The sequence below is a fragment of the Podarcis erhardii genome (genome assembly GCF_964252035.2).
Source record: "Podarcis erhardii genome assembly, chromosome: 1".
NCBI classification, from domain to species: Eukaryota; Metazoa; Chordata; class Lepidosauria; order Squamata; family Lacertidae; genus Podarcis; species Podarcis erhardii.
Window position 1 is genome coordinate 79,394,967 of NC_138497.1, and position 15,322 is coordinate 79,410,288.

Here is a 15,322-nt window from a genome sequence, read left to right on the forward strand (position 1 = left end):
GTTCAAGGTAAATTTTCAGCAGCTGCTGTTGTGCTTCTTGTTGATTTGTAAAATTAAAGTATTGCCATACAGCAAAGAAATCCGTACTCCCTGATTGCCCCTTGTCCAAATGTATTTGAAAAGTTATCGTTTTTCTGCAGAAGCCACGAACCAGAATTTTGCATACTTTTGCTCTGACATCACATTTTTGGTTGCTCTCCAAAATCATGCTACCACCAATCTGACTGCACCCAGCATGAATTCAACCCATTCTTTCAGTAACAGATGTTCATTTTCCCCATCACATTTTGTAGAGCCAATTTAGGAATATTTTATTTGTTCACCTAATTTTTGCAATTTATCACACTTTTCCTCCAAGGAACTCAAGATGGTATGCATAGTTTTCCTCCTCCCCATTTCTTCCTCACAACAACCCTGTGAGGTCATTTAGACTGAGAAACTGACTCGATTAAGGTCACCCAGTGAGCTTCCTAACACAGTGTAATATGTCATGTGTTGTTGCTCATCTGAGGTTGTATTGTATTGATCTAATTTTAACGCCTGCTAAGGAACAAATTATTGCTATTATGTCCTGATACAAAAAATTGAATTCTGTGGTTTTATATGTCATTTCCCCCAAACACTGAGGATAGTTTTTAAGAGTTGATTACTTGCTCAATTTATTTAAGGGCTTAAGGTAGAAAAGCTACAACTTCTATAAGGAGATGTTTTCCATTTGCTGCTTCAATTTGTGCCCAAGGCTCATCATTTATAAAGGGGGGGGGGATCAGATGACTTACCTTTGCTTTGCCTATTTTTTGTAGAATCCCTTTGCTTATTAACATCTGTGTTGTTAATCTCACCAAACTAAGTAGTAGCGGTAGCACCACTTATGCAAGTGTTGATGCAGCTAAATCCAGATGAGGCCTAGATGGCCAATCACCCTCAAGCACCTTTTTATGTTTAAAACTCATCACCTTGTGAACTTCCTTGTTCATCAGACTTGAAAACAAATTGTGTTCCGTTCCTTTTGATTCAGGAAGAAGTCTATTATTAGAGTTTCCTCTTCCTTGCTGGGCTTGATAATTAGTACAACCACTTGCATTTGAAAACATGTTCCATTCTCACTGCAGTGTTCTTATATCTACATGTCCCTGCTCTGAGTGACATACAGCTAGATGACTCACTGTGTTGTTCAGGCAAAACTACTGGTGAGAGCAAACTGGATTCACTGCAACACCTGGGCCAGAGGAAGTTACCTAGTGTGTGCAAGGAGCTAATGTAGAATGTGGCTAATATTAACCACTTCAGAGATAGTAGACTTGAGGTGGTAGCATTCTGGAGCATATCCCTTGATTGCAGTTGCCAGGGGGTGGAGGAACAGGGGCCACATCACTAAATGCTCTCCCATCTACAAAAATGTCCAACATGTAGCAAAACTATTATAGTAAATCTCAAAGGCTGCATTAAACCTTTCTATGACCTGCGAGCTTTTGACATGCAAAGCTTGTTTTTTTAAAAGAGAGAGCATTAAAAATATGACGCCTGCCTCAAGGCTTCCACTAACGGGGCTGGTTAAGTGAATCCCACTCTGGGTTAACAAAGGAATATACAGCACAGTTCTCTCAAATTCATGAATACAGTGGATGATGGAATTTTCCTACTGATCCATGCAGGTTTACTTGCATCCTGTATATCATTTTATCCTTCCAGAAAATAGAGAATGCTGCTAAAGTATGAAACACAATCCCTCCTGCAACCCAACAAGGCCAGCAATTAATCATCTTTATTGCTGCATTTCCTCCTAGCTACCAGAACCTTCTTACCATTGCATTTTGTCACCTGGCTATTTCTTATTAAGAGGCATTATTATTTTAGTTCCCACCTTTTGGGTTGTATCTGGCTCGAATTCAACACAGGACTTGAGATCAACATAGCCCACCATGAGGAATCTTTCATTTCTGTGCTATTACAAGTTCACACTTAACACCATAAAAGCCTCAAGCTTGCTTTCATTTGTGGCATGCTACAATATCGATATTTACAATACCTTTCATTTAGAGAATTTGGTAAAATTTAAATGACATGAGCCGCATAGTAAGAATCAAAGAGAGCAAAAGGTTAGAGACTTTAAAAAAGTTTATTTGTACAATACATGTTAGCAGAAAGCACAAGTCAAATAAGGATGGTAAAAGATATGTTTCTAGAAGCTCTCAAAGTAACATACACTTATTGTAAAGTTCACGTATATATTTTAATGTCTTTTCTGCACAAGAAACATCCACTTATCTGATGGGGAAAGCAGCAGGGTTTTAAACAAGGAGCCGTGTGCCCCCACAAGGCACCAGCATGCCACAATTGGTCAAATGTTCCTCGCTTGCTCCCCATCTCATTTGCCCCTCTCTTCCTCCCTCAAGCCAGAGAGGGGCAGGTAGAGGAATTCAAGGCACTCATCCCAGTGCTGCCTGCGCAGGGAACATCCTGTACAACAATGCAATACTGCAGGACTGTTGCTGGGCAGTGAATGCACATCCTTGGTCAGAGATGTGGAATGAGCTAACCGGACAGCAATTCGTGCGTTCCAGTTGGAGATGCAGCTGTTGTACCTTGTTCTACCGAGATATCAGAATGTGAAAGCTACCTTAGTCTGCATGGAAATAGAAGCCAGAATGCACCCTTTCGTTGGTTTTTAGCCATTATGTTTTAGTGTTAGTTCACCAGTAGTTTTCTGGAGATGAATGGCTTGACCTATCCCATAAGAACAGCCTCTGTTCAAATGGGTTTTCAGCCAAAATTCACAGTATATCAACTTCCCCTAAACAGAATTGTGGTTTTCCCATTGATGCTAGAAATGTAGAATGCATTAAGATAATTTGATAAAAATATCTTACTTAAAATAGGTACCCACAGTTAACACTGTTTACTCTTGAAGTATGGGATGGTTCACATTAAAACTCAAGGTTTCCCTCATAATACCTTCTAGATTAAAAAGCTTGATATTGCACTGTTATATTATACTTCAGCTGTCAATTCTCGTTCCAAGGACTTATGAAACTGTAAAAAAAAAAAAGTAAACTTAGCCATTTTGTGCAGTCTTCAGCATTGCATCCGAGTAGTTGGAATTTGCAAAACCTTCATTACAACTACAGTAGCCTAAGCACAGTGGAATTTCTGCCCAGCTGCCTTCCTTATACAGTACAGAAACAGATTGTCCAGTCTTCAACCTTCACACTTTCAGCTTCCTCTTTTGGTCGAAGTAGGCATCAAATCTTGAGAGTGCATAGTCCTAAGTGACGTAAAAGTATTATTGTTGAGCCATTTTGTATTCTGTCCTAATGCCAGAGCAATTAAAGAATGCCAAACTATCACATTTCACATGAAATGCCAGAAACCTGCCTTGAATGCAGCTGTCACATATGTTAAATCTTTACTGATACAATATGGATGGCAAAGGATAACTACATTTACATTTCCACTCAAAGTCTTCTCACTGAATATTACAGGCATATTTTTCAAAATAAGTCAAAGAGCAATAAGATGGGAGAAATCAAACTGATGAGATAACTGAAGCAAGGCATCTGTAATGTCAATGGACAGCTCTTTGGGGTGTTAAGAACAGCATCCATAAAGGCAGGGATGGTGAGCCTCTGGGTCCAGTGAATATTTTTATCTGGGCAGGTAGACCTTCCCTCCCATCCTCCTCCAGATTGTCTCTGGAGAGACGCCTGTCTCCCTTGCCAGCTCAGAAATGCAGCAAATTCAGGAGACTAACATTTTTCTCTCTCCACTCTGGCTTTAAAACTAGAGCAGGCGCCCCAAACCTGCAATTTACAGTGGGGGGAAACTACCACTAGAACAAATGGGAGCTCTCTCTCCCCCTAGACAAATTACAGGGGGGGAAGTATTATCTATCCAACCATCCTGAATCCATTCATGTTTACGTGCATGCACACCTGTGCCCTCCCCACTTTTGCCTCCGGCCCCCGACACATTACGCCTGAGGGAATGTGGCTCTTTTGTGGAGGAAGTTCTTGCCCCTTCATTAAGGTCTTGTATACACTACCTACTCCAGTATTGCACCAACAAAGATCAGTCCTGGCTGGCTGGCAGTTAGACTGAATGATGTACAAACATAGGCTTGGTAGGGGATAATTATCAGGTAGAGTAATCTAGATTACATGGACATAGTAATCACACTGCTGAGCATTAAGAATTTAAAGTTTGAAGACCTACCATGTACCCAAACTCAATAGATGATATCTTTGCCTGTATAATGGACCACAGACCCCAGAAGAAATGAGATGCAAGGGCAAACCTGTCAAGACACAATGTATTTTTTTTAGACGTTCCAGTATATAATGTAAAATTCACCCTTGCCTCTTTTAACCAAAGTGAAGTAGTCTAGGATTTGTTACACCAACAGCATGCTCATTTCAACCATACAGGATACATAAGAAATGCAACTTCTCAAAGAGGACAACTCTGGATGTGTTCTCACTCTGCCTCCGGAGTGATTTGTTTATTGTAGAAAGCTTATGCTCTACCCTTCCAGAACGTATGCACTACTCAAGGCAGCTTCTAACAGCTAAAACCACAGTCATAAAAATAAAGTAAAAGCATGAAAAACAGAAATCAGGTTCATAGAATCGTAGAATGGTAGAGTTGGAAGGGATCCTAAGGGTCATCTCTTCCAACCCCCTGCAATGCAGGAATTTGCCATGCAGGTTCAGCAGATAAACGTTCTAAAAGTGAGGGTCCGTCCCCTAAAACTCTCATGCCCAGCAAGACAAATGCTTACCAGGACAGGGAACTTTTAACCAGTCATTGAAAAAGCAGGATGTCCAAATAGATCTCATGGGGAAAGGTACCCTAAAATCTGGGTGCAGTCACTGAGAAAGCCCTCATGCCAACCAATGTTACCTCAGCCTCTCCACAGAAGGGCCTCTTAGGGCACAGGAAGGCTGGAATGAGAGAAAATGGCCCCTAAGGTATCCTAGAACCATCATTTAGGGCTTTCAAGATCAACAACAATACTTTGAATTGCTGTTTAGAACTAAAAATGTCCCTGAGTGAATGCTTTTTGTGATTTTAACCACTGGATGCCCCCGCTGCTTCAGTTCTAGGAAACCGAAGCAGCTGTTCTCAAAGCAGGAAGCAAATGAGCTCAACCAGTCAGGACAAATGATTATGGGTAATATTCCATATGGGTCTCCACTTGTCCTACTTTAAGGATATATAGCTTCTAAATGTTCAGTGCTGAAAATTAACCATTTTAGAGCACAGGCTAGATTAAACACTGCTAAGATTTCTGAAGACAGCATGAACAATTTACATTTTCACTGAAAGCAAGATTCAGCAACAGGATCACATACAGTAAATCCAGAATGAAGTTACCTGTTTACTTCAACCAACATTTCTTCTTCTATTTTGGACTTATCTTCATTGCTCAGATTTTCAAACCCACTTTGAGATGCAACTAGGTAATTGGAGATGAAGTGGAGCTGAAAAGCACAGAAAGCAGTCAGAACAGTGGCTCAGTCATTTGGGCAAATAGGTATTTTCAGTTATTAAATCACTGGCACAGTTCCAAAGAAGTTTTTATACCTGCAGTCACATTTGTTTTTAGCTAACTATTGGTCCTAGTAGAGTTTTGTATTCCAGTTTTGCTTTTAACAAATTTCCATGAGGCCAAACAAGTTGCTCAGTCTTTAAGATTGTGGGATGCTCATCCCAGAGAGGCTCACCTGGTGCCTTTGTTACATTATTTTTAGGCGCCAAGCAAAAACACACCTTTTCTCCCAGGCCTTTGGCTAAATACTCTATGGCCTTTATGCTGGAGTGGTTATTGTTTTCGTTTCTTACTACATTATGTATTTTTGTGTTATACTGTAAACCAAGCTGTGATCCTTGAAGGGTGGTGTGGAAATTTAATTACCTTTTTTTTGTGTGTATAACACGACCCCTATTAAAGTAAGAAATTTATCACTGATTTTTCCCCAGAAAAAATGTCATAATATATGGAAAAATATGTTAACAATAATAATCTAAATGTGATTTAGTGTTATAATGAAAACAATTACTAACTGGCCATGTATAAAATGGGACATGAGTACTGAAGTTAACAAAAGATATCCTGTATGTAATAAACATTGCCTCCAACTCTAGATGCTCTTCAAACAAACACTGAAATTCAGAAACTTTATTCCAGAGGACTTGAGATTTTGGGACTACTCTGGGGCAACATGAACGGCTGCTACTGAGGTCATGTTACAAAATTTTACAATGTCAAAAAATTGAGTATGACAAGTTGTAAAGTTAAAGCTGAAGATACAGCAAATTATGTTTGCCTGTCAGTGAAATGGACTTTGGCTACATAATAAGACTTCACCCTTGCATGCCCCTCAAAACCTGCCTGGGGTTGGGTGGCGCTGTAGAGCAGACTTTGAGGGACATGCAAGGAGCAGGAGTGGAAGGGGGGGGGTCCAGATGTATGATTAGAAATCTGCTTGTGCAACATTGGCTTCAACACTGGCTACAATCACCCACAGACTAAGCTCTGAAATGAAATCCCTTTCACATCCAGATAGTTAGAAATGGAATTGGAAGCCAGAAGACCTCAAAATTCAAGGTAATTGTTTTACTGCTCACCTGTTGCTTCCTTGAGGGATACTTCAGGAAGTTCGCTTTAAAGAATGGGTATTTTTCATACACATAGTCATACATCCATTCACAGAAATGATTTCCAATGTCAAACCCTCTAGAGTGAAGAATATTCAAAATATAAGGAATTTTTTAAGCTTTGCAAAAAAACACCCTAAAATACATTCTATTGCTTGTTCCCAAATTAACATTTCATGGCTACTTATTACTGGTCCACAAACATAGAAATCCATGTCATATATATTAATAACAAGTTTCAATCCAATATCTGAGATCAGGTTGCTCCTAGAAGCTTATTTTTTTGCAAATATGATTACACAGTAAATGTGGGTACATGTTAAAGAATCCCACCTTCCAACCACAGGCAAAAGTGAAAACTTTGGAATGAGGCTTAGGCATGTCTCTGCTATGCAGGAGGTAAAGACCAGACATTCACTAAGAATTCACTGTATAGGGAATTCACAGTAATATGCTATACTTTTTTTTTTTAGGAGCAGGATTCAAGTAGCATCATTATTACCACCAATTTGATTGTTCCCAATGTGTTTGGGGAAGGGAGATCACAGTACAATGGCAGAAAAATTATCACTACCATCTCATACACACGATGCCATTTAGCATCAAATATCACATTAGTCTAGACCATTATTGTTCAACTGTTATGCCTGGGACATTCAGCTGGCACCATCATTATATATCTTTAGGCTCCAGGCAAAAACTTTCCTCTATAACAAGGTCTTTGGTCATTAACTATCTGTGACCTTTTAGAAGTGAGGAGGATGTTTTTAATATATTACTTTTTCCTCTTGGTTTAATGTATCTCTGTTGAGGATTTAAGTGGCTTTGGGTTGCCTTATGCAAGATAAAGCAACAAACAAATTTAACCAACAAACAACTGCTTTAACTGAAAATACAAACAAGTGAACTGGGGATGTTATACATGTAAAGCATGAGCTTTACCATAAACATTATCAGTGGATGTTATTTCCATTTGTAACAACACCAGTAAGTTAGCCAGGTACCGTCGAGACAGCATGTTAGAAGAAAACAAAATGCTGCAGCTACATTTTACTAACTGAAAGTGAGTACATACAGGCAATTTTTAATGCTACTGTCTAGCATAAACACAATCAAAATATATCTAGCAAAAACTTTCTAAATCCTTCCAGTATTTAGCAAAGCAGTCTAATTTTCAAGCATTAGATGCAAACACAAAGTTATTTTATTAAACTTGGGAAACACTGGAAATCTCAATAAAACAATAAAAGGCTAAGTACAGAAATACAGTTGAGGAAAACTAAGCTGGAAAACTAAGATGGAAATTTCATTTTTGAAAAAATACAAAGGTCCAACATTTACCTATAATTGTAGCTGCTGTACTCAAAGTCAATAAGCATCAATTTTTGCTTCTCAGAATCCTCTCTACCTTCAAGAAGCAAAATATTTCCTGGGAGAAGAGAGATATAAAGTAATAAGCACTGGGAAAGACTGAAATAACCTATCCCTACTTCTATTCAACTTAGGTTCCATTTCTTGTGATGGGATATTGGCAACTTGCTGTAGAACAGCACTGTCCATGCTGTATTATTTTATCACAGTATACAATATAAGCAGGAGCTACTGTACAAAGTTGATTTGCTTTAATACAGCCCAGATTATTCTTCACTGTAACCTGCAACAAATGAAGATACAACATGGTTTGCATCACTACTTAGCCTGTTTCGCTCCAGCCTTAAGACCTTTCCGCAGTAAAAACCAGTTCTAGATTCTAAACAGAATATTCCTTCAATTATGATATGGTATTTATCTCAAACTAATGACTTTAATTTGTAACAGACCAACATTCGAGCAAAGTTATTACATTTTTTAAAATAATGCAACAGTGTTATGGTACCTTCTTGGCAGTCATTATGGCAAAACACAACTGGAGATGAAGTAGCTTCAAGCAAGGACCTGGAAGAGAGAGAGAAAAAGAGCTAAACTGAATAGTAGTTCTAATGTCAACTGTTCCCTCACTTAAGCAGTAAAAGACAAGCAAGAAAAGTGTGTTGAAAGTGTATGGCAAATAAGAATACTTTTCAGCTCTCTGCTGCCTACCTCCACTGAAGAACCTCAGGAGCAGACATTATAACGCTTCTCAATCAAAACTCCTCAAGTTGTGTGTCCACTAAAGCTGCTTTTTCTTGTATCTACTCCTACTCCAAGTAAAAGGCAAAGCACTGCAAATAAGTGCATTTAGGCACTTGCTGGCTTTCCTTTTCCCCACTCTAGGAACAGTGATGGTCTGTCTGGAGGGCTTAAGAGATTCTAATGTATCAAATTATTTTTCTCCCTTTAGTATGCTTATTGTGGATGGTGGGGCAGGGGAACCACGTAGTGCCTCCAGAATTATTATTTTTAACAAGTCTACATTCCGCCATAGAGACCTACTAGAGATTCCTTTGCTGCCTGTGTGTGGACAGCAAAGCTGAAATTATAATTCATGGTAAGAGTCTCTTGTTAAAATATTTCCAAGGAAGCAGCAGCTTTCATTTCTAAAGCATCTAATCATTTATTTCACTCACTGGAGAACTAGGTTAAAGACTTCTGCTATACCACAGTATGGAACCCAAATTACCTTGACTATCTCTATGGATCCAAGTTGCAATGGACAACACTCTGCAGAAGTGACCTAACTTGCTGAAACATTGTGCAGAGACCCAATGAACGCTAGACCATTTGACTATATTGGAATTTCATTGTGTGGTGCACTAAAAAGGAAACTTCCAAGCTAAGCAATCAAAACACTGTTGTCTGAATCGGCTACAATGTAATTATATACTTAGATGTTTAGGAATATCCACTGACAATAATAAAATGCAAGTCAAGGAAGCGTTTGCTCGTTTCTTTAGTTAACGTTATGTTTGACTGAAAATGTCTGCCGTCACTTGAGAGTTGTAAAGCAAATGAAAATTGTCAAGAGTTAGAACGTTACCGTAGATTTTTCATTTCTTGAGGCAGGTTGTAACTGAGGATCTTGTTCAGTTTTCTAACACGTGACTCTCTGGTAAACTTGATTCTCATCACTTGGTTTAAGTACCTGCACAAAGATTTTGTTGAACAGTTAGTATTTCTACAGTTCCCCCACCTCTCCCCATAACCATCACAAAGTAATTGTATAATAAAAATTATAAAGGACTTTCTGGCAACCGCAAATTAGCCCAAGGAAAGATACCTTCCACACCATAAAAAAGGAGGCAAGCTTCCAATAAACCCCTCCTTTGAGCTGAAATAAGTGGCATTAAACTTCATTATACACCTTTAGGCACCAGGCAAAAACGTTCCTATTTAACCAGGCCTTTGGCTGATCAACATCTAATGCCCTTTTTAACATGTGTGGGGTTATATATACACATATACAGTGTTTTTATGTTGTGATTTTATGTTGTAGCCACCCTAAGATCTACAGGTATACAGCGGTATACAAATTTAATAATGTAATATAACAATTTTTATTTTTATTTTATTATTAAAATAAATAATCTCTTAGTTATCTAACATGATAGACAATAAAATTACAATTGCTTACTTCTCCATGGTTCCAAAGAGCCACTTTGGTTCTTTATTAAATGGCATTTTCATACCATGAAACCTAGCCATTTTCTCAGCTATTTCTGCTGATATATCAGGCAAGCCCAGTTCATCCGTATCCAACTTCCTGCTCTGAAACATATAGCATGGATATTAATTAGGAGGAATACAAGCATTGGAAATTTCAATATCAACTTTATTGTTGAAACAGCCAACCTGAATGAAAAACAAATATAAGGAACCTAGGAAGTGAGTGGGGTGCACTTTAGTTTCCCACTGCTATAGTTTACCACAGGTTCCTCTACTACTGAGTAGGGCAGTGTTTCCCAACCTTGGGTCTCCAGCTGTTTTTGGACTACTGTTCCCATCATCCCTCACCACTGGTCTTGCCAGCTAGGGGTGATGGGAGTTGTAGTCCAAAAACAGCTGGAGACCCAAGGTTGGGAAACACTGGAGTAGGGTACAGTACACTCTGCTCCATTTAATTAAGAGCTATAAGGAGTTAAATCCAAAAACTGAGACAGCAGCTTCCATTCTCCTTATGACAAATCAAACTACAGAAAGCTACACACTAGCAGATATCTCACATTTATCTTTGCTAGCACACAAGGAAGGACACAGTCCTATTCAGTTACAACTACCACATACTAATAGTTGGCACTCACAGGAATGAATTCCTCCAGCCGGCCTTGTGGAAAGATTCCATAGAGCTTTGGTCCAAGAGCTCTCTCTGCAAGAATGGCAAACATAACACTCTCCAGAACCACAGCTTCTGCACCCTAAAGAAAACAAAGTAACTGAAACAGGTACTTATATAATATATATATTATGAAGGGAGATACAGTTGAGGAGATTAACAAAAAGAAATTTACAACTATCAGTTAGATTCAGATATAGAATCGGATACAGAATATTGTAGTATTCAAATTACAGCATTGCAAAACGTGCAATAAAAAGTGTGTAAGACTTAGATTATGCTATCAGAGTATTAGAATTTATTACTGGCTACCTGTTGACCAACTGGGTGGGTTGTAATACTAGCTTCCAGTCTAAGAATGAGAACAAGTGGCTTAAAAAATAATAAATGAGTACCATTTGCGTTTACAAACAAAAGTTCCTTGTTATGAGAGTTAATACGCCTCTTTATGTTTGTCTAAGCATTCACCAATCTAGTGTTTTCCAGATGTTTAGACTACTACTTTCACCAGCCATAAGACCATAGCACAAATCCAGCTGGAAAAGAAACAAACCAGGAGCACACTTTTAAGATACCCCATTATTCATTTGCAGCTGCATCTTTTACTGCCCTACACCTGATGTTGCATCTGCTGCCAGGTGGGCAAGAATGGGGAGGAAACAACCTTGCAAGCTAAATATGGACCTTTGGCAAGGTAATCTGGCTCATAGGCCAGAGGCTGCTCACAACTGCTCAAGAGGAAGTCCCCCCCCCCAATTTTTTATTGGACCTGAACAGCACCAGCTGATTAAGAATCTTATTCTGTTCAGTCAGGCCATCTACACTGAATACTTTCCTCCTTAACCAAAACTATCAAAATCTGTATCTGTATTAATTTCTTAAACTGTAATTTATTACTAACAGAAGACAGCTGTTTTCATCCTTCACAATATATAGTCAATGAAGACATGGAATTCTAAATATTTAACTGTTTGTGTTGGGTACTGATTATTTTTTGCACTGAATATAAAAATAAAATACAACAATTTAAGTTATGAGGTTGGTTAAAAATTATCCTTGATTTTGCTATTACCTTTGCAGTTCTAAAACTAGTGATTACATTAGATTTGGGATACCATATTAATTCCAATCCAATGTATGGTAGCCAGTTTTATACAAAGTAGACCTACAGCACACATTCCACTACACTAAATACCAATATATACTGTTCTACTGACCGTCTTTTAAGCAGAATGCTGATGTGATTCATTGAGTGATTCTAGAAATGATGTTTGTAGTCTGCATAAGTTTGCTAGTTCAAAGAGGCATACTAGAAAGTACTGCCATATACTTTGGATCAAAGATCTAATTGTTTAGTTCAGATGTACTTCAGTAAAAATACACTAGTGTCAATTCAGTTTTGTCTTTATCTTATGAATGATTCATTGCACCTTTAGAAATAAAGGCTTTTATAATTACCAATGATTTACTCAAAGAACTCTTGAAAGCAATTTGAGAATAAGCTTTAGGCAATGAATGGTGTTAATTTTTAACTTCAAAATTATTGGACTAATTCAAATGGAGACTTTCAAGGTTAATCCTTCAGAGTTTTAGTTAGGCATTTACAAAAATGTAGACTCAGGATTCAGAGATAGGATCCATGTTTAAGTAGTTATTTTAAGATGCATTCTTATTCCTCAAAGGTCTCCCCCTATGAGTAATTTGCTTATGGGGGACATTTTGGTAGGCTGCAGTGCTTTCTCTGCAGCAGGTCTGTGCTGGATTGCAACCTTTTTTCTTAAACGGATTTGCTTATGAAGAACTGCTGTACCTTGCAGTGTGAATTACGGTACTACATAATTATATACAAACACAGCTGCAGGGTTACACAATGTGACAGGACAGAAGAATAGCCTAGGTCACCTCAGAAGTTTTGCATGCTTTACTGTTAACAACGCTTAAAGCGAATAAATTGTATGAACCCATAGGATGAAATGTTACACTTCAAATCTGTTTACAAACTGTAATATCAGTCATGTGTGTCACGTATTTGCTACTGAAAACTATTTTATGCAGGGGAACCATGCAGACCCCTCTAGACTAGAATTACAGAACGTAAGAACCCAAAGACAGGTGGGGAAAGCACTGTTTTTGAAACACTGGAGCAAACAAACAGGACCTGGACATGAGCAAATTGGTTTAAAAAAAACAGATCTAAGAGTATAAAAAAGCAAATACATATTGCACTTTATAGCAGCAGCCTGATATGGTAACAAAAAAAAGATAATACTTACTTGTAAATCATTTTCTTTCTGAGCCTGTCCAGATCCTCCTTTATTACAGGACCTCTATGAATGAGAAAAGTCAACATTTACAATGAGATGTTGAAAATCAACATAAGCAATAAGTTGCAGCCATCACAATTAGGAGGGTTCGGAAAGTCTTACAGCTATTTACTTGATATTCATCTGACCGAGTATTAGGCTGAGAAATGCAACTCCACACGAGACATCACTCTAGATACTTAAAAAAAGGATGTGCCATTGAAACCTAATATATCAGCTTGCCTATAGAGACAAAACATACAAGACCACTAGCACGAGATGTGGTCTTCTGTATGGCTACAGCAGCTGGGAGCCCAAAATTCCTAGTACCGTACACAGAAGCATCCAAATATGGAAGGACCAAGTGAAGCTTTACTATAAACTCAGTTTTGCAACAAAGATGCAAGCTAGCAAGCCAGTAGAACAGTGGAAACAAGTTAAAGGAAATATAGCAATATTCACAAACTATTTAAACATAATACTTTATCTAGTTTTACACATAAAGGAGGCACTCACTTATCCCAGTTACAACTTGTTGACAGATCTCTTTTCTACTGTAAAGTAACAACAATATTTAAGGCATTTTAGATATAATCTTACATCATTTCTCAAAGCAATATAAGCAAGCAAAGCAATTTTCAGTTCCAGACCTAGTGAACTGAAGCGTGCTTGTTCTGACCTATCGCAAAGCTTTTTCTAAGGTCCCAAGTTGTGCTTTAGCTTCTGGACTCAATGGCACATGCTTTTACTATAATTGCAGAAATAAAATCTTTGTTGTTCATTAAGAACTTCAAAGCTATAAGGCCTATTCCACTTTGCAGTTCCTTTAAGCAGTAGTTTACTATGGCTACTAATGATGCAAATCTGCAACGCTACTTTAGAGGCTCCTAAAGGAAGCCTTCAATTAAAATTATTAAAATTAAATGAGGACAATGGAACTGAGGATACTTTTTCTGCTCGAATATTCCTTAACCAAGAACCAAATGGACAAATAACCAATACCAATTGTTTAAAGGCCTATGAATTTCTCACAGCTGCCTTGCTCCAACTTGAAATAAATGGCTTTCCATAAATAATAATTATTTCCATTAGAATGCTATAATTAAAAAGAATAAGTATATGCTACAGTAAAACTACATCCCTTTCAATGAACACACATATCTTGAATATTCACAAGGGCAAGTTTACAACTGCATATTAAAATAGCAATGTTATACAAATAATGTTTCAGTGCCCCCATTTTCTCCTTGACTACTTCTTGAATAGCAGTCAAAGCTGCTTATCACCCAGAAGTAGTTACTGCTTGATGCTCCCCTGTGATGGTATAATCTATCAGAAGCAAATTGGATTAGAGAGGTTTTTCCCAGGATCATAGAAAGTACCCACCTAACGTACTTGGATTACACACTGAAAAGACTGGTCGGTATTTTTTCATTAGTACTCTTCAAACACTTCGCTAAAAAACTCAGTTGTCCAAATTGGTTTGTTAGCTTGAAGTGAAAGAAAATGTTATGGATATGATATCCAAATATCATCATTAATGAATTCTATACTACACTTGACTGCATCAACCAAAAAAAGAGTGGGCCTGGAAAGCATTAAAGCTAAAAGTATATTCAGGCATTTGCTTCATGAACTTTGAAGCAAAAACCACCAGACTAATTTGCCCACATTCCAGATACCTGTTTAGATAGTGACCCAGTAGATTCTTAAAACAGGACTCTTATTGTGTGGACAATGGCCAATTTCCAAGGAGATAACAGGAAACCTATTGTACAGCTTCTACCAAAAACTAAGCTAACAGGATTGTGTTGCAGGAAAAGGCTGTTGTAGCTGTTTGATATCCTGCAGAGGCTTGAGATGAGCAGGCATCTAATACATCATCTTTGTGTAATCATGCTGTCAAACTCCTTCCTGCTTGTTGGCAAGACCTGCTTAATAGAATAAGCTAGTTGGTCTCTTAAACATGAAGAGATGCTACCACCTCTGTCTCTCAAGGCCATAGTAGTCTGATGAAGTAAGAGACTAGAGAATAATGTAGTCATTTTCCAATTTAATACTATAAAATGCACAAACTGCTATTGTGCAGATCTTCCATATAAAATTGAAGTGA

At 38.0% G+C, this 15,322-nt stretch overlaps 1 protein-coding gene across 1 annotated transcript in view; it reads right to left on the reverse strand.

Moving 5' to 3' along the window:
• Positions 1 to 2,100: 2,100 nt before the first annotated feature.
• Positions 2,101 to 15,322, reverse strand: part of CHKA (choline kinase alpha) — a 28,304-nt gene continuing 15,082 nt past the window's right edge. The window contains exons 3-12 of the mRNA XM_081878599.1: positions 13,180 to 13,233; positions 10,875 to 10,988; positions 10,208 to 10,341; positions 9,614 to 9,718; positions 8,534 to 8,592; positions 7,999 to 8,086; positions 6,628 to 6,736; positions 5,374 to 5,480; positions 4,213 to 4,294; positions 2,101 to 3,265 (exon numbers count right to left, since the gene is read on the reverse strand). Of these exons, the coding sequence (XP_081734725.1) occupies positions 3,206 to 3,265; positions 4,213 to 4,294; positions 5,374 to 5,480; positions 6,628 to 6,736; positions 7,999 to 8,086; positions 8,534 to 8,592; positions 9,614 to 9,718; positions 10,208 to 10,341; positions 10,875 to 10,988; positions 13,180 to 13,233 (912 nt within the window). The 3' untranslated portion in view covers positions 2,101 to 3,205. The remainder of the gene's footprint in view (positions 3,266 to 4,212; positions 4,295 to 5,373; positions 5,481 to 6,627; positions 6,737 to 7,998; positions 8,087 to 8,533; positions 8,593 to 9,613; positions 9,719 to 10,207; positions 10,342 to 10,874; positions 10,989 to 13,179; positions 13,234 to 15,322) is intronic.